The 22,947-nt window shown below is 44.9% G+C and overlaps 1 protein-coding gene across 3 annotated transcripts in view; it reads right to left on the bottom strand.

Annotated features, from left to right (window-relative positions):
• Positions 1–3,272: 3,272 nt before the first annotated feature.
• plxna2 (plexin A2) overlaps positions 3,273–22,947 on the bottom strand; it is a 183,286-nt gene continuing 163,611 nt past the window's right edge. For all 3 annotated transcript variants that reach the window (XM_084365510.1, XM_084365511.1, XM_084365512.1), the window contains exons 27-32: positions 16,919–17,018; positions 13,579–13,769; positions 13,285–13,454; positions 12,527–12,739; positions 12,062–12,212; positions 3,273–7,418 (exon numbers count right to left, since the gene is read on the bottom strand). In XM_084365510.1, the coding sequence (XP_084221636.1) occupies positions 7,323–7,418; positions 12,062–12,212; positions 12,527–12,739; positions 13,285–13,454; positions 13,579–13,769; positions 16,919–17,018 (921 nt within the window). In that variant the 3' untranslated portion in view covers positions 3,273–7,322. The remainder of the gene's footprint in view (positions 7,419–12,061; positions 12,213–12,526; positions 12,740–13,284; positions 13,455–13,578; positions 13,770–16,918; positions 17,019–22,947) is intronic.

The following is a 22,947-nucleotide window of genomic DNA, read 5'->3' as shown; positions in this document are numbered from 1 at the left end:
CCCGTGCATTTGCATAGCAGAGAAATATACTTACGCCCGCACTTTTTGGAGGCACAGTTGGTACGGGTGGACCGGGGGGCCACCGGGGTCGAGTGGACGCCACCCACCCACCTCTTTGTTTTTGCTGTGCGGTGCTAAAAGAGACGAGGCCACACACAACAGGAGGCTGTCAGCGGGGCCTGCTGGGAGAGCCTCATTACCATCTCAGGGAGCAGGAACAAGCCACGTCCGGAGAAAGCCGCTGATCGTCCGCCTCGCCTGCTGATGGGGACAGTCACAGGGCTCTGAAAAGTGCAACTTCTTGTCAGCGAAAGTCAGCGTGAAACTTTTCTCCACGTCCATGCATGAGAGAAGTAGTTAATTGGCAGCTGTGCTGTTCCCCTTTTTCATTTTTGAACATGTATGTTTGCATCGTTCCTCCTGCTGACTGTGCACCTGTTTGCTTGTGTGTGTGCGCTGCTTTTCGAACATCATATTATTTGCTGTATGTGTGACTTGTGCCTGTGTAGTGTGGTGCGAGGCTAACACATGCTGCTGAACGAGTCTCTGACCTGTGAATTATGCAGAGCACCCGCCGACGTGTTCGGCGTGTGTTGTGCTGTGGAGTTCTAATGAGAGAGAGAGGGTAGCGGGCGGCAGGCGAGACGGGCTGCAGAGCACGCCGAGAGTGACAGCTCTTACAGCAGGAAGCCAGACTATAAATAGAGCCTGTGCTGAGAGCTCAGACACCTGGATTCACATTCATTCGTTCGCAATTTCCCACCGTCCAACTACCCACCACCACCTACAGCATCTATTTCTTGTGTTGTGTGCAGCCTCGGTGTTGCTTCTCATGTCTCCTCTTCTTCTGCCATGTGTCTTCCTTGTGTCGCCCGCCTCTTCCTCCCATTTCCGCTCACTCACCTCCTTCATCATCCAGTCATATTTATATATTCGTGGCTTTTAAAGATTAACTTGGGTAGGTATTGAGGTGCAGACGGATGCACTGTTGGTTTTAGTCCTGTCATCGGCTTTGATGAGAAAAGGTATAGACCCTTGCCAGACTTGTCCTTGCAAACAGGGCTATAGCTGATTTTGAGTCTTAAATATGCACTTTATGACTTGCACGCATAGATCTAAATGATAAATGGGGTGCAGGTTATACAGTGTGGTGTGAAGCACCTCACAATGCCCCACATTGTTCCATTGGAAGCAGCTTGGGATGTCAAGGACAGCTGGAGTTGTCGCCCTTAAATCTAACCTACAGAAAGAGAGCTTTTCGGTCTACCAACACCTCATTATGAGGGAACCTGAAACTTTTATTCATAATCTAATACATGGCTAAACGGTGAAAGTTGAGGGCTACAAACCCTTGATGCAGGGGTTCGCCGCACTCAAACAAAGACATTTAACAACCATCAGCATCAGGAGGTCCAACAAGGTGGTCAGGGATTGTTTCATTGTGAAATTAATACGCGTCCGTTCTTCAAAAAATGGGTCTGAAATCACCCCTGGCATCCTCTTTTGCCAACTCACATTAATTATTTCAGAATTTGCCTTGTAATCCAGGCTGAGAATCCTACCCAGAACGAATGGGATGTCAGCTTTATGCAACTACTTGTAAAGGCATTACAGGGCGTTAAGTCCCGCGTGGATTTGAATTGGTCTCAGCAGTACAGGATTAGAAGCAGCGGGGATTAGACCTTCCCGAGAGGAAATACAGGAGCAGGGGTGGCCAGGGGGGAATCGAGATATAGAATACATATTGCTGGAAGAACTGGCCGCACCAGGAAGTTGAGAACATTTACACCGCAGCCCGGCCGGACGACACCTTTTTCCGCCGTCATGTAGAACGGACAAATTACTTAAATCTGCTGTGGCCACTGCTAGGTATTCATGTGGTGCAAAACGGTGGTACGGCTGCCAGAATTTCTTTTCTCACAGTGTGGATGATGAAAACAGCCAACAATCACAACGACATTGAGATGGCTATTACAGAATAAGCTGGTAGAAACTCAGTGTTTTGCTCAAGGACTTTACTTAACGCTTACATGAGCACCTGAACCTCCTTCCTGCTTCTCTCTCTGCCCACTCATCTGCTTTTTCCCTACTGTTTACTCTCTCATAAAAGACAGGCGCATTCAAAAAAAAGCGGACAGTTTAAAAAAAAAGTGCCTCAGTGGTCATCAACAGTCGTCCTCTGTGGAATAACTGACCTCAGGGCCATTTCATTCCAGCTAAACACACTCACCCACACCTCCATTAGCAACCCTAATGCGATTGTAAGCCTCTGTGGCGGCGCAGAGAAGCCGAGCCCGGTCTGAACTAACAGACCCGCATGAAGACAAACGGCCGCAATTCAGCGTGTTACAGCCGTGGGTTATTCTGTTAGCCGGGGAAGTGAGTGGGAAATGCAGGATCTCAGGATGAACCCGGAGCCGAAGTGGATGTGAGAGAGAGATGGCGGGGGTAGGAGCCGGAGGATGAGCCTGACAGTTGGCCAAAATTGGCATCACCTTAGGGCAGAGATTTCAAGTGGTGAAAGGGAAGCCGGTGTCCTGAAAACAGCAGGTAAGTTTTTGTGGTTTGGCCTACTGATCAGCACAGTCAGCGGCAGTGTCACACAGCTCATGGAGGCATTAAAGTTACTTTAAAAAACCCTGGTGCCTGATTGCCAGTTTGCAACAAAACCTTTCTCCTTCTCGGAGCCATAACTCAGTCAGATCCAAACACACAGACATAATGCATATTTTTTTGTATACATAAAGACTTCAACTTTCCAAAGATATAATTATATTCTGTGTCCGTCCTGTATAAATGTCCATAAACCTGCTTGGAAATCATAGAAAAATACATTCCTTATATCTCCAGATCTTGCCTTAAAATCTCCACTTTTTAATGTTGTCTTCACTATCAAAGTGATACTGTGGCAGTTGTCTGTACATCCATGGGTACATTACAGAAAAAGACAGCTAATAGCTAATTCGGCATACTTTACATGGTGCCAATCAGCTTACATGCATAAATATAGGCTAACAAAGTAAGGATTAAAGGATAAGTTCACCTAGTCTTTATCTACTCACCTTTAACTCTTGAAAACAAGACCCCATCTACCTGAGTTGATTAGTTTGCTGTTGTAGACCACATGTAGCTCAGTAAAGCTATACTTCCTGTTTATATCCTGCAAAGCATTATGGGATCTGTGGTTCTTGGAGAGAATGCATCGTTCCCTCTTCTCTTTGCCTGGCAGGTCTCTCGACATAAAAGACACAAATGCAGTTTTTGGCTCTATGCAATTTTTAACCAGCAAAGTTTATTTATATATAACAACAGTACAAAGTGAATCCTTGGCTTGCAAAATAGGTGTGCTTCATATTTACAATAGGTACACAATAATATATTATCATAACAAAACCAAAGCAAATAAAAAAAACAAGAGAACAACCTTTTTTAAATACTTTAAGTTTCTTACAATTTTCACAACACTTTTATAAAACAAGAAGAACAGACAGCCATTATTATTATCATCATCATCATCATCGTCATCATCATCGTTGCCAGTAATTACTATTTTACAGAACTCCAGTGTCTACAAAGGGTTTGTTTACAATGTGTTTAAAATGGAAGGATACTCATTTTATACTTGGTGATATTTTTTTGACTCGAGAGTTATACATCGATCTGGATTTCAATTCCTCAGTCTGATGCCATAAAGCGAACAAAAAAACGCTGATTAAATGCTTTGTTTCGTATAAGGAATGACACGTGCCAATCAAAAAACCACAACACCACCATCTCTTCGGCAACACGTTACACTGAGAGCAAAAAAGTGCACGAAGCATCTTCACTTAGCGATCGGCTTGAGCTGAAATGAGGTTGTGTTCGTGAGCATCTTATCCATATCTCACACAACTGGCAGTCAAATGGGATTCTGCGCTGCAGAAAGAGTAAACAAACTTTTTCTCTTCTCAGTTCAAACTGAATTAAAATTGTCCCAGAAATACAGCATGGAAACAAGCTCTATCTAGTAACAACGACAAAAAAAAAAAAATCTCTTTCACAAAAAAAAAAGGTGCATTCAGCTGTGATTTAAGACGCGTAACGAATGGGAAGGAATCGCGATTGGACTAATGACGGCGCGGATCGATATGGAACACCAGGCAGAACTAAAAGCGTGAATTAAAATGCATGCAGAAAAACCTCACGCGAGACGAGAAGGAAACATCCTGATATAAATGATCTCTGAGAGAAAAAAATCAAAGCAACTCTCGAGCAATTTCGCGTGCCTCTGATTACGTTCGTCACAATTCTGAATACAGGGAGAGCTCCTCTAAGAGTTGGAAAGACTCTAATAAAACATACATTTCATCCCTTGCGAAAAGGAAAAGGCATTTAGGTCCTGTTAAAATGATAAAAAGATAAAAAGCATTACTCCATACAAGCAATGTGAGGTATGAGGAGGATACAATTCTATTTGCTGAAATCGGGAAGACACCTTAATCAAAAGGAGGAAGCTTTATGTTTTGTGTATGTCCTGTATAAGTGCGCCATTTGTGTACCTAAAGATGTTTATTAGGGAGTGAGAAGGTGCTTTTTTCAGACGAGGGGAACAAATTTACAACTTTTCCACTTCTGCCCCCACTGGCCAGACACGGTAACAGCACGTCAATCATCACCTCATCCTACATTTCTCCTTGCCTGTTAGTTTGATGTTTTTTTTTTTTTTCTTTCCATCTCCTGATCACACTGTGCACACAACCGACTCAGATCAAAGAGCAGCTTCAAAGCCGGAGCAGGAAACTAGAGCTAAAGGGGTTCTCTCTCTTTCTACCTCCTCCTCTCTCCTCATTTCTCGACACTTCTCTTCAAACAGCTCAGGCGAGCCGGGCGCTGAGCGAGGCGATGTCTGCCTGAGCCGGGCCGTAGCCTCTTCACCTTTCCTTTTTACTTTATCTCGCTAAGACAGTTCTCAGCAGAGTGCCGGGGCCGGGCAGCACCGAAAGCAACCGCTGGGCTCCGGAGCACGGGAAAAGGACTGTGCCCGAGTCGAGGACTAGTAAGATCAGGAACGCTAAGCAGGTGGGTATCTAAGGCCACGGAAGAAAAAGAAGCACCTTTCACCCACTAATGGTGTTTGTCATGCTCTGAACGCACACAACCGAAGTATACCGTGCAAACCTTTAATACTACCTATTTTTCAAGTACTTGATGTAAACAACAAGCAAACACGCATCTCGGAAGAAAATGAAATCAGCGATTCGGAGGACGGAATCTACAGTTTGTTGTCATCCAGCCATAAGGTTGAAAGGTTGCATCAGCCTTTGAGCTTGTGACGTTTTGGTTTAAGTCAGGAGACGCAGCCACATGACATGTAACATACTCATTTTTTATGCGCTTTTCATGTTTTTTCCCCGGATCCTCTTTCTTCTTCTTCTTCTGCTTGTGTATCGTACCTTTCGTGAGTTTCAAAACTCACCGTTCCAGTTACGTAAACTGCAACTTCAACCGGATCTACACTCCAAAAACGAGAGCGTTGCTCCCTCTGTAAAGCATAAACCGATTTTTTTTTTTTCTCGTTTTTTTTTTGACACAGTAGTGAACAATTTGAAACGACACAGGATCTTTTGGCACTTGGTCAAACTAGACCCACGCTAGCTAGGCTTCTTCCTGTCTGTGCGAGGACACGGGTTGGTGGTCGGGTTAAGATCTCCCCCATCAGCTAACATCTCAACTACCCGGAGGGAGCTGGCATGACTCGTTGGCACTTGATAAAAATCAAATATGGACCCTTGGAACACTTCTGATGTGTGATAGCATGCAAAGTACACATAAAGTTGATCAAGTTTCCCAAAGAGATACAAACTGTGGTTATACAACGGAGAGTTTTTAGCCTACAGAAACCAATCGCTCCTGCTTGGTCTCTACTAACTTGCGAGCTGTACATACTGTGCTGTATGAGTGACAGCAGTGACAGCCACGATGCGAGACGATACACGCTCTCCTCTAGCAGAAAAGTGATTAAGGGTAAATAACGTTTTGGATGGGCTGGGGCCAGGACGGACAAAAATGGAGTTGTTCACTTGACGAGCTGCTGCAAATATCTACGGAGCTGCAGTTCAAACGAGCCCCCTTTCTGTTTGCAAAAACTCAAATAGACAAACAAACAAATAAAAAAACAAAAACAAAAAAACAAAAACATTTGTACATTCACATACACTGATTGGCAAGAATCAACCGGTACATACACAGATGACCTAACTGCTGAAAAAAGCCTCGGACACCAGAGTGATGCTGATTTTAAGGTCATCTCCTAAATACACTATAGATTTCATCACCGTCATCCTCAGTTTTTAGGTGCAAGCATGCTGGCTGAGCTGTGGCCACCAAGAGCGGAGCTCCGTCGACTCTCAGATGATGAGCACAAGTGTCATGTTTTTCCTGTACACTTCTGATTGGATAAGGAGCAAGAGGTTTGTGTCCGTGTCGCGTGTGAAGCATCGTTCCGAGGAGGGGGAAGGAGCGAGAGACGAGGACTCGCGGGCCGCGGCCTGTTCGACCGCCGCACCGCCGCCGATGCCGCCGATGCCGCGTTACACTCTTTATGTCTTTATACAACAAACACTTCTGGGATCCCGGGTGGATATTTCAACTGCAACTGATAATATTCAAATGTACAAGTACAAAAATAAAATCTGAGAAATCGGAATGCAAACTCAGCTGTCCGACATGAGATCTGCTCTTCTGCTTCTCGCCTTTCTTTCTTTCTTTCTTTCTTTCTTTTTTTTTTTTTCTTTTCCAATCTCCATTTCACACTCGGATGTGAGTTTCTGACTGAGTATAGAGAATACGTCTGTTTCTCCATTTGCTCTCGCGGTCCTGCAGGAGTCTTCATCTTCGGCACGGCACAAACGCACACTCATGCACACACACACACGCACACGCGCACACACACACGACATACAATTTCCTGTCGAAAACTGAGAGAAAATATCCTTTGAGAAAAAAGAAACAAAGAAAAAATAAATAAATACAAGCCATGTTGTTGCCTTCTCTACTGATGTCCCTTCCTTATGCCATTATCAGCTCCAGCTGCAGGGCCTCTGTCCCAGTCTTGTGGGCCCTTTAGCTGGTGCCATCATGGAAGGAGGTGGGAGAATTACAAACTAAAGCAGCTGTATGTCAGTCCGGCTGTGGATACACAGAGGTCCCAGGTCTGGTTCATGGTTCTAGCTCCCACGATGAGAGGTAAGTAATGCTGGACCCTTTTTGGGAGGTCCTGTAGAGATTGTGGTCCTGTCTCTCTCGTTCTCTCTCGGTAAAAGGGGCGGGGGAGGGGGTCGCTCTCAGCTCTCGAAGGACATGGCCGAGATGAGCTGCTCCACCTTGTAGGCCAACCTCTGCTTCCTCGCCTGTTCGTCCTGCTCCAGGGCGGCTGTGATCTGTACAAAAGAGAAAACTGTGATCAAATACCAGCCGTTGAAAGGAAACATGCTGTGACTGCATCTATAATAGAATTAGACCTGATAAAGCGGCGCCTGTAAATCTAGGTTCTCATACGGACCATCGCATGAAAGAGACAGAAAAGAATTACATCACTCCCTTTGTCTCTGACAACACGGGGAGATATTTGTGTATTAGCCTTTCCCGTTTTATCTTCCGAGCCCATTTCTTGTATATTTGGCATTTGTCAAGTCGGGTTCAAAAGGGATTCAGACAGGCTCTCCCCCTTCGTTCTCTCATCTGGTGTCTGCCTTGTCAGGATGAGTCTGTGTCAGAGTGACACCGACACACATGGCAAAGGCCTTTAATATGAATAGAACAGCAGAAAATACTACGATACGGGCCGCGCTTCCATCACCTCTGATACAGATCTCTGGATACGAACACTGCAGCCTTTGCTTCCGCGTAATATGGCTTCTGGTTTGCTGCCGCGGCTCAGATTTCAAAAACTACTCTAGACTGGAGTGCAGTATTTGGATCAATAATTGATTATTAACACAAAATAATTAATTGACCACTCTTATGCAATAAAGTGAGAGGTAAATAATGAATGAATATGGGAGAGAAAGCATCACCCACAGTGTTTATCCGAGATTAGTCAAATTTTAAATAAAGGAAAATAGTTTTTCATATTCATTGTTTTTGGCCACCTCTGGATCACTCAGAGGATTTGTCAGCAGGACGGTACATCAATCACAAATACTGATAAAATATCTGTTTGTACAAGCATTTTGTAACCCTAACAAACACTTCTATGTCTATTTTTGTGCTTTCAAACATTTTATAATGCATCAAAATTCCAGTCAGGCGTGATGGGAGTGTCATTTGGTTGCCTTTGTGTCCTTTTACTCAACCTTAGTAGCAGAGTATATAACTCAGTAGAGCGCATACCTCCACCTAGAGCCAGTAGCCCCCCTTTGTACTCATTCATAGATACCAGCCACCTAAATACACCTTTTTTTTTTTTCAAGATCCATGCATTATTCCCTGAGACATAACCAAAAATGTCAAAAAAGCCCTATTTCACAATGCTAAAGGGAGTGAGACTGCACCAAAGGTTAATGAGGTCTATTCTGGGCTGAACTCCATCCTCCATCCAAGTTTCATGGAGTTACGTTCAGCAGTTTTTGTGTAATCCTGCTGACAAACCGACTAACAGACAAACAAACGGACATGTGTGATAAACACAACTTGGCAGAGTTAAAGATCCCGGACAGCAAGAAACACAAACAGGAAGCTCGGAAACAAAGTAATAAATAATAAAAAGGGGAAATTAGTATTAAAATAGACAAACGTTAGGAATAAATAAACAAGCGAGATTAAAAACAGACGAGTCAACTAAAGCAATAACAGCTGCAAGTGAAATGAGATGAGATAAAACTTTTAAATTGCCCGCAGGACAGAAACGAGTTACGCTTTTGATCGTTCGCCGTGTTATTCCAGGTTCCAGGTGCACAATAAGAAAAACCTGATTTTTTCCAAGTTCCCATAAAAGCATCGAGCAGCCGCAACGTAACCCAATCACTTGAGCGTGTTCAATAAGGGCGTCAAATGACAGCAGCAGACTGATGGTAGGGGGGAAAAAACAGACAGGGCCTTACAAATAAGTCAATCTCACTGTCTCAGTGTTACGCCTTACAGAGACAGAGAAGCCCCCCGACCTTAAACTGCCGATAGACAACTATCTTTAACTTTTTTTGACTTATTATTCTGATATAAACGTCACATCTCACAGTGTAATGTCTGTAGGACAATGACACCACCCACTAATAGATGCTTTCATGCTATGTTAAGGTTATTCAGTCTGCCAGTGGGCTGGACTGTGGAAACTCTACACTGCAACTACAACTGTGGAGTTAAAAAGTTTTTTTTATTTATTCCTGCTTGAACATACAGCTCATCATGATACGTGTAAGAATGATCACCAGCAATAAATCTATCAAGTCACACAGAGCCGCATTTGTAGTTTCCAGAGGTTTGGTTTAAGCGGCGTGGTAGATCTAGCACCTTTTATTAAACCTACTGGTTGTGTGGAAGGCATGTCAGCAACAATCTTGCTCTCTTTTATTTCCGTAGCACGACAAACCTTTGTTTGCCGCCTGTCCTGTTGCAGAGCGCACTATCCGTCTGCCCACCTACCATCTTCCACTCATCTGCTTAAGTGCTCTTAAAGGCTGGCAGCTACAGGCAGAGCGTTTCCTCCTCTTCATCGGGCCTGATAGCAATCTATTATTAATCTGTAGCACTGTATGCAGGTGCAGCTCCCACTGCCATCTCCCAAATCCATTTAAGTAGGCTGCAGCTCTGGCCCGGTTAGCCTGACGCACAGCCCCTTTGTGAAAGGGCTGAGTGAGAATGAGCAACCGTTAGCGGTGCTCGGCCGAGGTTTTTTTTTTTTTTTTTACGCGCTGCACTCTGGGAGGCAGCGGTTACTGCAAGGCGTGATGGGCTGCACGTATAAACTTGTATGTGTGCGAAGCGAGCGTGTTTGCATGTGTCTCTGTACGCGTGTGCATCAGACAGCTACAGCTGCAGAGGCAGCAGAAGTGAGCGCATGAGATTCATGGAGAGCAAAAGAGGCAGCTGACTGGATAATGGGTAAAAAGAGAAGGAACGTACAGTAAAGGAGGGAAGGAGGGAGGGAGAAAATAAGAGATAGAGAGCGACGAGAGAGAGAGAGAGGGAGAGAGATACTGCGGTCCAACATAAAGGTCAGGCTAATGCTTCCCAGAGGAGGAGCTGACATTAGAAGCAGAATGTCTCCATAAATGCACTCTCTCTCTCTCCCTCTCTCTCTTCCTTCCCTATCTTCCTCCCTCCTTTTTTACGCTTCCTCTGATCTGACAACTCGTGTGTGTGTGTGTGTGTGTGTCGCCTATGATTCTGCTCATGAGAGCCCTATATAACAGATTGCCCACTCTAACTGAGCACAGGCGAAAAGGACAGAGCGGCATGCTGAGAGCTTGTAGACATTCACTTTCTACTCTACAGATCAGACACACTGCCTTGTTAAGCTCAGGTCTCACTAGACCTCTGGGCTTTAGGGAAGTCTACTGAAGACTCCGAGCTGACCTCGCTAACCTTTGCCGGTTATGAGCAGCCTAGAAACACCGAGGGCGAGTTATACGTACATTAAAGCGCAGGGGCAAATTCGCGGCACGCCTTTTTGTTCAATTTGCGCTTCGCAATCTGCCCTGTAATTAGCGTCTGATTTGCTAAGGCAGCAGCACATTATGCAATCAGCACTTGGGACTGCCCTCCAGGTAGAGTCTGCAAGTGTATGAGCTCAGTGTGCAGTTCAGAGGAGGGATTTATCAGAGATCACGGAGCTCAGGAAAGACATTGTGCTGCACAGACATATAAGCAGACAAAAACTGTCTGTTACACTATTATATAAACTGTTCGTGGGAAATTATACCAGCAATGCAACACGGGACATTGAATGAAAAAGACAAGCGCAAGAGAGAGAAGGAGGCAACAGAAAGAGACCATTTCACACAGGACTGAAACCCACTAACACTCGCTGACGCCTGGCTTTTGACTTTCACGTGAATGGGTTCAATCGGCATCTACACCCACAGTAAATGACTTTTCATCAGCTCCAATCAGCTGTGACGAAAACACAACACCCTAGTCGACACGCCAATGTTCCCTTATTAGGCGCGATGCTATGACGTAAGTCGAAGTCGAGGATGCTGACTCGTTATACTTTTCCATTCGTCTCTTTCAGTTGGCGCTGAGTTAGAAAGAAAGAAGTAGTAAGAAAATAAAAAAGTTAACTTCCGTTATCGTCACTTGCCTCTGTGTCACTACCGAATCCCTTTTTCGAAAGCATGTGCAACTCTCAACAGAGATGAAAAAGAAGCGAGATGTCTCACTCCTTAGCAACTTCCATCATCAGCTCCGGAAAAACACGATGTGTCTAACTCAGAATCTTATTGATTAAGACTTTCTTTGGATGTAGTCTGATCTGCTGCTTTCTACTCTTCTATTTAATTGCTTGTATGATGGCTAACGTGTCACGCAAGAAGAAAAGAAAAGAAAAGAAAAAAAAACAACAACCTGCATAAACAGCCTCATTTTGGTGTAAGAGTAGAATGAGAGCTGAATGGAGCAGCAGAGGCTCGGTGCAGAGCAGGTGGAGGACGGTGATGCTGTCTTATCAAATTTAATTGGCAAAAAACATAATTTCCCATCCTCTCTTTGTTTAATGAAATATGCTGTGTTCATTTCTAATTACGGTGCTCATTTTCTTTCTGTCTATTAGCGTGCTGTCTGTTGTTGCAGCCGCTGATACGATTCACGCTTCTTTTTCTCCACCACTTTTTAAAAAGTCCCCGTGCTATTTGTCTTTTTTTTTTTCTTATTGTACAAAACTGATCCTCGTAAATTGCTCAAAGCCTAATGATTCCTGCATAATGCATAATTAACCACAGTCATGATAGGTCCTTCCACTATTCGTACGATATCTCCCGCAAATATGCACACATTATGGAAAGAGGTTCGCTGCATTAATGCCAGGTGCAGAATGCATTTACGACAACTGTGCTAATGCGTCTGTGTGCAGGTACGTATCACTCACCTCCTCACTGTACTTGCTGACGTAAGAGTAGATCTCATTGAGAGCGCTGAGCATGTTGAACTCTGTCGAGTGGAGTCTGGCCTGCTCTGCCAAATAGGCATTCATGTCCTGGTCGCTAATGGCTGGCAGCCGGTTGATGTCAGCGTAGTACCTGAGGATGCAGACGAGGGACAATACTTGGCATCACTCACACAGACTCACTGAGTCAACCTAATAGCTCAACTGAGACCTAAATTGTTAATATAGTTAGATTTTTTTGAGCCGTAATATCACGTTCGCTAACAATGCATGTCTGTAACAGTCGCTCTCAAAAGGCTTTTACAAAATCTGGTTGATGCGTGCAGGCAAGAAGAAAGAGAATTACAAATCAATTTTCCCGAAAGATCCTGGTTTTTACCGTAAGAGGATACTAAAAGGATGTGACAGAGGGGATCAGGATGGTGTATGAAGTGCATCAGCTCCTACCTCTCTACCCAGCTCTTGTAATTGGGGATGTCTTTAGCGTAGAGCAGCTTGTTGGATGGGGAGTCTTTGCCCAGGCGGTGCTCAGATGTGGAGCAAGAATCCATAAAGGTCTGAGCTACTACAGACAGACAGGCGTCCGTGATGCTGCTCTTATGGATGTCGAACACAAACTGCGGGTTCTTGATCACGTTCACCCAGAAACGTAAAGGAAGGCTGGACGAGGGAGACAAAGAGAATGAGTTAGAGATGAAACTTCACTGCGTTATCGGTCAAGTTTAGTGTAAAAATAAATTTATCATGAGACGCGAGAGCAGGTATGGCATGTTATGAGGGCCTCCTGCATGTTAGGGCTGCAACTGACTAATTTTCAGTATTGTGTAGTCTTCCGATCATTTTCTTGAATAATTGATTAGTTGACATAAAATTGATCCCTTTGTTCCCGTCATCAAATGTCTTGTTTTCTCCACAACAAAAGATACTTAGTCAAATGTCATCATTTTGGACTTTTTCACTTAAAAAATTACTCAAAATGATTAATCGATTGGTTGTTTGGTACATAAAATGGTGAAAAATGTTGATCCCTTTTCCCCAAAACCCAAAGATATTCAATTTACTGTCATATTTACTTTACTTTTTTCTGAATCAGAGAATCAGAATGAATCAAAATGATCGATCAATTTAATAGATGATAACTAATCAACTAACTGTCTAATTGTTGCAGCTCTACTATATGTGATATCACTTTTAAATGCCCTTACCAGTTGCTTTTCCACGTGTGACGCACGTCCGTGTCGTGAATGCCATGTTTGTCCGCCTGCTCATCCAGGAAGTCAAACATGTACTTGATGGCGAGGGGCAGACTGCTCCCTCGGTGAACTGTGCTGAACAACGTCTCGAAGAGATCGTCGACAAATTTTTGTAGTGTACCCTGGGAGAAGGAGAGTGAAGCAGAGGTTAGACTTGACCTAAAAAACACAGCCTGATCGCAGCGTTATTATGAATTATCTAAGATAACTGAGCGTGTGATAGTGTCTCCACAGACGATGCTATACCTTGGTAGCTAGCAGCCTGGTCAGATAAATCTCGGAGACCATCTTGCTTCCTCGGTCTCCCTCCTTCTGGTCTCCGTGTTCGTGGTTCTTCACCAAGTGCCACACCTTCACGCCGCTCTCTAGGTCAGGGGTGATCATGGGAGCACGCGAGCGGAGGCTGTCGGGGCTGCCCGTGTAGCGGAACGAAGAGTCTGTCGAGGGGAGATACAGAATTCTCGGTAAGCCTAAATGAGTGCGATTACGAAAGGAGGTCCTCTAGGTGCGAATTCAGCACACACTCGCACCTACAACAGCAAACCCACACACCAGTTCACACGAGCATATGTATATATTCATTTCCATCTCTGCTTTCGTAGCTCATTATAAAAGCCAATTCTTCCGTGTTCGCCTGCTGCTCTAAGCCAGGCTGTGAAAGAAATTGCAGTGGTGGATAATTTCACAGAACAGCAAAATAATGTCCCTGGCGTGGCGTTGATTAGCAGTGGCCCTCTTGAAACTGGAAGCCTTAATGAACGAATGCACAAAACGGGGGGGAAACAAGACCTCGCATCCCGTTTCTCTGATTGCATACAGTGTGCGGGACAGAGGTATTTACAAAATGCTACATCTGTGTCCTTCTTTTCTGCCTGTCATGAATTACTTGTTTTTTTTTGTTACAATCATTCATTTCCTCATCCCTTTCCCTCTTTATATAATCCCTGCCTCGCTGACATGATACATCTTTGAGCCTGGCTCCTCTTTAAAGCGCTCATAATTGGCTCTTCCCTGCCACATTGTACCAACGCCATGTTGAAAAACGTCCCCGTCGCACTCTAATCAATGCATCAAAAGATCCATAATTTGTTAAGCATCGAGGCCACCCTCCTTCATCCATACATCCCCCCCTCGTCTCCGCTCTCGTATTACTGCCTCCTTGCTCTTCACTCGGTCTGAACGATGCTGGTTTCAGTTTTCACTAATTAGCCGACATCTACTCCCCGGCAAGCGAGGTCTCTGGAGATTCAGCATCTGAGGATCTCGATGAGGATCTCTCTGACCGTGCTTCAAAGGGCCGAGGTGAACAACAAAAGCTTTTTCACTGGCAATACAGCCACTTACACCTTTCAAATAACACCAACCTGGGCCTCTGGAGTGGCCACTAGGGACCAGGGCCTGCTGAGTAGGAGGCGATGAATTTATGTGCCTGTGTGCAGGGTGGATTGAGAAATCTCATCTTAATCCACTCACTGGGTTTGACATCCTTCCAGCCCCTTCAGCCTTTTCCCCAACTCTCATAACTTTAAGCAGTGACCGGCGGCCCCTTCCCTCTCCTGCTGCAGGCTCAAGCTCCGAGCAGTAGGGGGAGCGTGTTCTGGCTGATTTTAAGGCTAGACTGAGGGGGGTGCCGGCGGTGTAAATTGAGTCAAGATGCTAAGTGTTGAACGTTAAATTGGTATGAATCCATCAGCAGGTGTCGAGGTGCAGCTGTGCCTGCTGTGCCAACCCATGATTGATGAGGGACGTGCACATGCCAGCAGAGCCTCCGCTTTCTATGCCATGCACGTCCAATTCCAGTGCCTGAGCCACCGGCACAGGAAGAATAGTGAGGAGAAGAAAGCGAGAATGTGTGACCACTCGTTCCAGTTTCTCCACAGATAAGAATATCTCTTGTGACTGAGATATCTGAGAGTAATTCATCGTAGTGACCAAAGCACTGTGATGTTAAAATAACAACATAATGTAGACGAGGGGTCCTTTAATTTGTTACATTGGTAGTTAAACTTTGGTCAACCATTATCTGTTTATAAGAGAGTAACGACTGAGTGCACTGTTATCTTCTAAAGGTCTTCATCAGTGATGTTGCCAATGTCATTCAACGTGATCTTAAAATGCATACATTGCAGATTAAAGGATAAGTTCACCCAAAAAACAAAACATTTCTGGAGCTTCACAGCAAAACAGCATCGCCGCATTCTCCTCAACAACTGAGGTAGATGGGGACTTTTGTTTAAAACATAAAAAAAAAAAATCAATACAAAAAGAAAATCGATAAATACAAAATGAAAAAACATGAAATGGCTCCAAACAGCTCGTCTGGTATAATCAAAGTCTCCAGAAGTTTAGAGATCGCAAACTAATTTGAAAAGACATTATTTACACCTGTTTTTAAGCCGAAATCTTAAATGTAGCTGCAAAGCTAAAAGCACACGCCCCGTCTGAAGTGGGTGCACAAGCTCAACCGTGGGTGTTAATAATGTCTTTTCAAATCAATTTGGGATGTCTGGGTTTCCAGACACTTTCATCACGCCACACAAGCTGTATGGAGCCATTTCATGTTTATTTCCATTGTTTTTTTAAAGTTTTAAGCAACACTGTTTTGCTGTGAAGCTCCAGAAATGTTCGGTGAACTACGGTGAAAAATTCTCCCAATTTTCCCTCAGCGTCGGGGCGAGCAGATAATTACCAAATTTTCATTTTTTGCTACAACGGTTCCTTTAAGCTCTGTTTTAAAGTGGAGTATCCACAGGTATCCACATAAATAAGACTTTTAATTAGAGGGACAATAATGCTGTTAGCTATTTTTTTGTTTTGTTAGGCAGTTTAAAGGCAGCGTTCACTTTCTATCTGCAGTCCTGATAATTGGCCATGCTCACTTATCTTTTTCTGTTTGTGTGAAGTATCATTCACACAGAATAATTAGCAATCACAAGTTGCCTGCTGCTGCTGTGTGTGTCGGGCCTGGGACCAAATCTGGCACCCAGCAGCACAGACTACAAGCACATCTGAAGCATGTATGTGTTAGCATGCAAGTGTGCATATTAACTTTATATACTGTATGGACATATGGGTGCACAGGCAGCCCGTTGTGTCCTGCACAGAATTATATCTTCATGGCTTCAAAATCAAACAATGGCTCGACTCTATACCCTCCTCTTCATCTCTCGCTCTCTATTCTTTCCATTCTGCTACCATCCAACAGTGTTTGGAGCTTGACTCTACAGCAAACTGCAGCACACACACACACACAGTCGGAGAAGAAGAAAAGGTTGCAAAAAAAAAAGGCCCTCTGCAGCAAAGAAGAGGAGCAGCTCCAAACAGAGCTGGCCGTTGCTTTAGGGAGATTTGGCTTTTGTTCATATCTGAAACGACTAACATAAAAAAAAAGATCTGGATGTGTCTGTGAGGCAATGAGAGCAAGATGATTACATTTGCATGGGATTAACTGTTGAATAAGCATGCAAACACATCCATGATTGCCTAATATATACATGCAAATGGCTTTTTTTTTTTTAAATCACTGCAATCAATGGCAATGCCACAACAAGGGGTGTGAAAAGAGCGGTCTGGCCGACTGACTCACCGTATCTGCTGATGGAAGTGCGGGATATGCTGGCTGAGGAGGGGATGTTGTAGGACGAGGTCTGTTTGGGCACCAAAGCCACAACACAGCGGTCTGACACCTGCGAAGAGAAACGCATAACATTTTTCTGACCACTGTTTACTTTTCCTCCCTACATTTGAACACGACGTACCGTGCTTTCTTCATCTTACATTTTCATAACAGGCATGTTACTTTAGTTTTTTAGTTTTCCCAACATCACAAGACTGATTTCAACCTATCAGTGCATATCACGCATGGCAGACGTAGCGAGACGAAAAGACCTGAAAACGTAACAAGACAGAAACACAGAAGGAGGCCGGATTGAGGGAAAAAAGGTGTGTTAGTATCGGATCTGCAGGGACCCTGCAGCCCTCTGCCTGGATTCTCTTATTTTGTCATTTTTTCCTGGGAATGAGACTCAACAATCTTTGTGGTGCGTTTAGGAACAGCTGGGACAAATCCTACTGATCCTACCTTTAAGTTTAATAGTCTTTGAATTATAACAATATGACGTGAGCTTCAGTTAGCTTTGCACAGAAATAGCTGGTAGAAATGTCCTCAGAGGGATGCTTTCTACTTTGAGTACATTTCAGAGCCTGTACTTTATTACTTTTACACACTGTTACACACATATCTGTACTTACTAACTCATCACTGCAAAAAACAAGGATAATACTCTACATAAATTCTACATGACGTCACCCACCCCAGTGATTTGCATACTGTAATTAGCACAGTGTATGGGTGTTTACTCTCATGACAAATGTAAATGTTATAGTGAAGGATAGAGGGAATGTAAGGCCCTTATTCCCATAAGCAAAACATATCCCAAACCCCCATTACGCAACTCATCCTCTCCTTCCTGTCATATCTGCGCTCCCTGCTGTTCTCAACCACAGCCCTGTGGCTTTTCTTTCAGCTGAGCGGAGTGCTGTGGCTGCATGATGGCTGTACTCGACATGACTGTCATTGTCATCCCCCTTCACAAACATTAGAGACATGATGTAAGCTTTGGAGCTGGGATAAGATGCTAAGAGGGAGTGAAAGGGAGAGAGAGAGAGAGAGAGAGAGAGAGAGAGAGAGGAAAAGGGAAAGAGTGACTGTTAGAAAGAGAGAGACGGAGACGAGATACTGAATGTCTCATCTCATGTGCACTTCACACCCTAAAAGAAAACGGGGGTACGCAGGTATAATAATAGCATTAGAGCAGCATGGAGTCAGAGTCAAAGAGAAGAGAGAAGGCTGTGTAAAAGATGGTGTGTCATGAATAAGAGACAGACACCGAGGTTCATCCTTTTCCCCTCTCTGTGGTTTATATTTACAAAGAGCTCTTAGCCCCGTGTGATGTGCTCCAGTCACTTCAGATAAGCTGAGAAAAACTGACAACATTCAAAAGGAACGGTGTGAAAAAAATCTATTTTTCAAGAACCCTTCTTAGCAAAAGTTCTTTCATCAGTCAAACAGTGTGATTAATTCACTGCGAAGCGGCAGTTAAACTATAATTAATCTTTGAAATGCTCGTAATGTTAGTACCCCGAAAAACATCCCGTTTTAGGAAAAAATAAAAAAACACACAGAAGAACAGCAAACAAAACTTCTTTTCTAAAAAGCCAAAACAACAAACAGCTTGTTGGCTGGCATTTACAGCCCACCCCGAGGAGGGATTTCTGCTTCAGACCCAGCAAAGAAAAAACTGATGAGCCTCCAGTGGAGAAATAAACAAAAGGCAAATGCCAGGCTCCAAAAGGAATACCTCAAAAGAATCTATAGAAAAACAGAAAATTCTTCTTTTCATTTGTGTTAGCACGAATGCGCTGTCTGCCATCCCCTCGTTGGAAAATAAGCTGGTGGAAAATTGGGCTGGACATTTTTACAGAGTTCCTCCTTGCTCTTGAGAGCCAACCCGCCTCCCGTCCTCCCCTCAGTCTCGTCCTCTCCCCTTTCTCCTTCTCTTTCCAAACTAATCTCTGCTGTGCTATTAGTTGGAGTTGCCATCTGGCCTCTATTGGCCACATTTGAGAGACACTTGAAACCCGGGGATGAAATCTGGAGGAATCCTCTTAAAGACGCAGCTCTGGTGCCTCTTGGAGGGAAATGACAAATGGTCTTCATCATGGTCCCCTACCCCCTGCCGACAACCGGCATCTTCGACCCGTCTCTCTCTCGGCTCACGTCCTTCTTATTCGTCTCCGCATTTCCAAGCCTAATTTCTACGGCTTCTCCATCCTCTTGGCTGACGCCGCTCAGGCCAAGTCTAATACACCGGCAGCTTGGACTCGCGTGAAGATTCCTCTGCAATTCCTGTGATACGTTTTCTCTGGGGAGCATGAAATAGCTTCTCTGTCCCCCCCATCCCTTTACGCCTCCCTCCATCTCTCTCTCTTTCTCTCTGCTTTTTTACGGCTGACAGAGAGGCTGAAGCAGAGATGGGTCCTTGTGATAGAGTAAATGATTGAAGGCGTGCAGATTCGCCCTTCAGGGATAATCCAGTGTGGGGCTGATAGTGGGCAGGTGTGATAAGGGGCTGTGGGCCCTGCCTGTGATAAGACCTTCCATTAGAAAGTGCAGAGCGGACCACGCAGCAGAGTGTGGTCAGCCCCCTATCTTTCTTTTCCCAGCCCTCCCCACACAACCCAGAGCCCTGGTCCTGGCCCGTCTGTGCCATCTCTCCTGGACTCACGCCCTCAGATCATGATACTTATCATACCTGTCGACTCTGCCCAGTGGCTTGGAAACACACAACACGTGCATATGTGTGCATACAAATCTGTATTCCAGTATTTTTAAACCTGGGCCCTATATTTACATGTTTATGTATAAATGAGTCATACTTAGCAAAAGTTTTGGATCCCCTCCAGTGGATCGCTTCAGCTGGCAGCCACGATAAGGCTGCAGCGGCTGCACTGTAATCCTTTGGGGCATCTCTGACTGTCAAAGTTACATCCACTAAAAGAGCTTGATTCTGCCACTGACAGGCTGAAGTTGTTATTTTAATCTCGTACAGAGATCGACCTTTTTGTTAAATAAATGTTGGTCAGACACTTTGAATAACGGCCGCGGCCTGTCCGTGGCAAAAAGGAAGCACTTTTAATGGACGGAAGTGTGACGGTCGCAGTTGCTCCGGAGGAATGCGTTGTGCTGATTCGAACGCATGAATCATTCCCCTTTAAAGAACAATCTTCCCGCCTTTTCAATGACATTTAAGGTGGGTATTAATCAATGAAATGTGTCATTGCAATACGATTGGGTTTCTACTGGACACATGATGCACAGGATGCAGCAGCATCAGTGCAGGATTAATCAAATATGTCTTTCTTATTCGATTCCAAAACACCATTTGTTAAAAAACCCTTCATATTCCCACTGGTCCAAGATTTGTATTCAGGTTTACAATAGGGACCAGCGAGCCAAGACAGCCACAGCATCAGATTAATGAACAGATAGCAGTGTAGTAGTATCCGTTGTGTCTGGGTCTGTTGAAAATAGCCCAAAATGCCCCAAGTGATGTCTGCAAGGTGGGTAACAGGATCTGGCTGGCAGGCTCTCCTGGTGTGGTCATCAGTGTCTGCTCTCTCTGTTCCTTCACCGCAGAGGAGAGGACAGACAGAGGTCAGCGGGCAGCAGGGGACGGAAGTTTGCAAACTGGCTTTTTAAGTTTTGACGCAGTCTGAGCCGAAGTGAAAGAGGGAGCGGTCTGCCCTTAACTGTCACTTATCAGCGCATTAGGCATAATATTCCTGACAAACACACACGCCGCCCATGTGTCCCCACAAATGGAAGAGGCAAACAAATATTAATATGCTGGGAAAAAAAGCCACCGTCCACCTGTCATAGATCAACACTTTGTCAAACATCATCAATGTAATTACTCGCACAGCGGCCCGGTGAATGCAGCGCGGGTCTGTTTTGCAATTTGCATCATCATAAATAACCCAGGCAGTCTGACATCTTCAGTTCGTGATAATGTCCTTTTTATGAGAATTATTAATGCTGCCCCCTCTCTCCAAAGCGACTCAAGATGTCTGATTCATGTGGCTGTGGATCTCCGCTCGCTGCCCGGACGCCATCCGGCGGGAGTTGAGGTTACCGGTACCCATGTCTCAAGACGACAGAGGCGGGGGCAGTTGGGGACGAAAAGAAGGTGTGATGAAACGCTTTTACTTTGACGGGGTGGGAGATTAAACTACAAAAAGATCCAAATCAGCAATCAGCCAAAAACTCTCCAATCTCATAAATCTTTTATCTCAACTCTTGTGTTTGTCTGCGCGTGAGCATGTGCCATGTTGCTATGTGCTGCGTGTGTGTGTGTGTGTGTGTGTGTGTGTGCGTGCACATGCATCGAGTGTGCTATCTCCTTCTATCTTTATCTGTGGGAGAAATATACAGAAATAGAAAGAGTGGAGTGGGAGGATGGGAATTTAGTCTCCTGACGGTGAATGCCAATGTGTTGAATAAAGATTCTCAACTCAACTCATTCTAAATGTGTGCATTTATGTTTTTAATTTTATTGTAGCGGGGAGCTGAGAAGGTGTGTATTTCCATATCCAGGTTATGTAAACCATTATTTCCCATGTGGCAGGGTAAATAGCCAGTGGGGTTTCTTGGGATGCTGTGAGACCTATGAATTTTAATGCCTCCGTGTGCTATGGGAGAATTAGCGAGGACTCAAGGTGATGCTCAGTCTCACTCTGCATATTTCAGGTCCCCTTTCAATATTTCCTTTTTACCTCTTCCTATTTTTCTCTTTCGAGTTTTTTCCCCTCACTCTGGGGCCTAATGAGCTGTGCTCCCTTGTTGTGATAGGCAGCCAGATGTGCTGTCGCAGCTGCCAGTGCAATGGCATGGTGTGTGTCGCAAAAGCACACACTTGCTCACACACAGGGGCCATTGCCAGCTCATCAAAACAGTAATGATGCACAAGAGTGTAAGTTGTTCCATCCTACTCTCATCTCTCCCACCGCCAACTGCCCTGTTCTTTCATGCTCATCTTTCTCCCTCTCTTCCTCTTCCTCTCCAGTCCCCATGTTGCCCCGTAGCCCGCCGGCATCTCCTCTGAAGTTGCACAGTGTCGAGCTTTTACGTTCCACGCAGGGGCCCTCAGATCAGTGATCAATAGCGGTCCTCAGATGTGCTATTGAGCGAGCGAATGAGTGAAGCAGCCACACGCGTGTGCCCCGTAGCGTCTCCCTCGGCTAACGATGGCAGACAGACTGTGACGCAAAGAATTGCGACAAAAACAACAATGGGGCCCATTACGGTGTGGAAGCAAACACACTGCACCGCTTCATCGAGGATTAAAATAGCACTGCAGAGACCAGAGAAGAAGAGGCACTCAGACCAGGAGATGAAGAGCAGGGAGAAAGGAGGAAATGAAGGCGAACAGAATGATATTTCCTGTCTGCGGGCGAGGAGGGGAAAAGATGGGACGTGGATAAGAAAAATGTAAACAGGACGGAAATGTATAGAGAAAATTCTGAGAAAGTGGATGAAGGTGAGGACAGAAAGGAAGGTGGCAAAGGGCAAAGAAGCTGCATGGTGCCAAGTCCTATGTGAAGGACACTGTGATGAGTCCTCTCTTCTAATGACTCCTACATCTGTTAAATCATTCTGCTTGCTCTGCTGGGGCAGGAGTTCAGAACGACCCCCTGGCATGAGGGCAAGAGCCTCAGCAGACCCTGTCCCCATTTTCTGCTTGGAGATGGAGCTGCACCTCCTGGCGCCACAGTCCTGGTCTCTAACCTCAGCCTCAGCCTCAGCCTCAGCCTCAGCCTCTTCTCTTGACCAGGTAAGCTACAGAACCGAGGCTCATGCAGCCTTTAAGCAGATGGTCCCTCTTGGCTGACTAATGAGAGCAGGCTGAGAAAGACTCATGACCTGTGGAGCTCCTTCCTCGCCTGTTCCTTCTTTATTCCTTTTATTACTCTTTATGATTTCCCTGCTCTTTAGCTCTCTACTGTTAAAGGTGTCATTTGTAAGAAAACGGACATAGTTCGAAAGGAGGCTCCAAA

This window comes from Pagrus pagrus (assembly GCF_965226575.1).
Source record: "Pagrus pagrus genome assembly, chromosome: 11".
Classification (NCBI taxonomy): domain Eukaryota; kingdom Metazoa; phylum Chordata; class Actinopteri; order Spariformes; family Sparidae; genus Pagrus; species Pagrus pagrus.
This window is presented reverse-complemented; position numbering and strand designations above follow the sequence as displayed.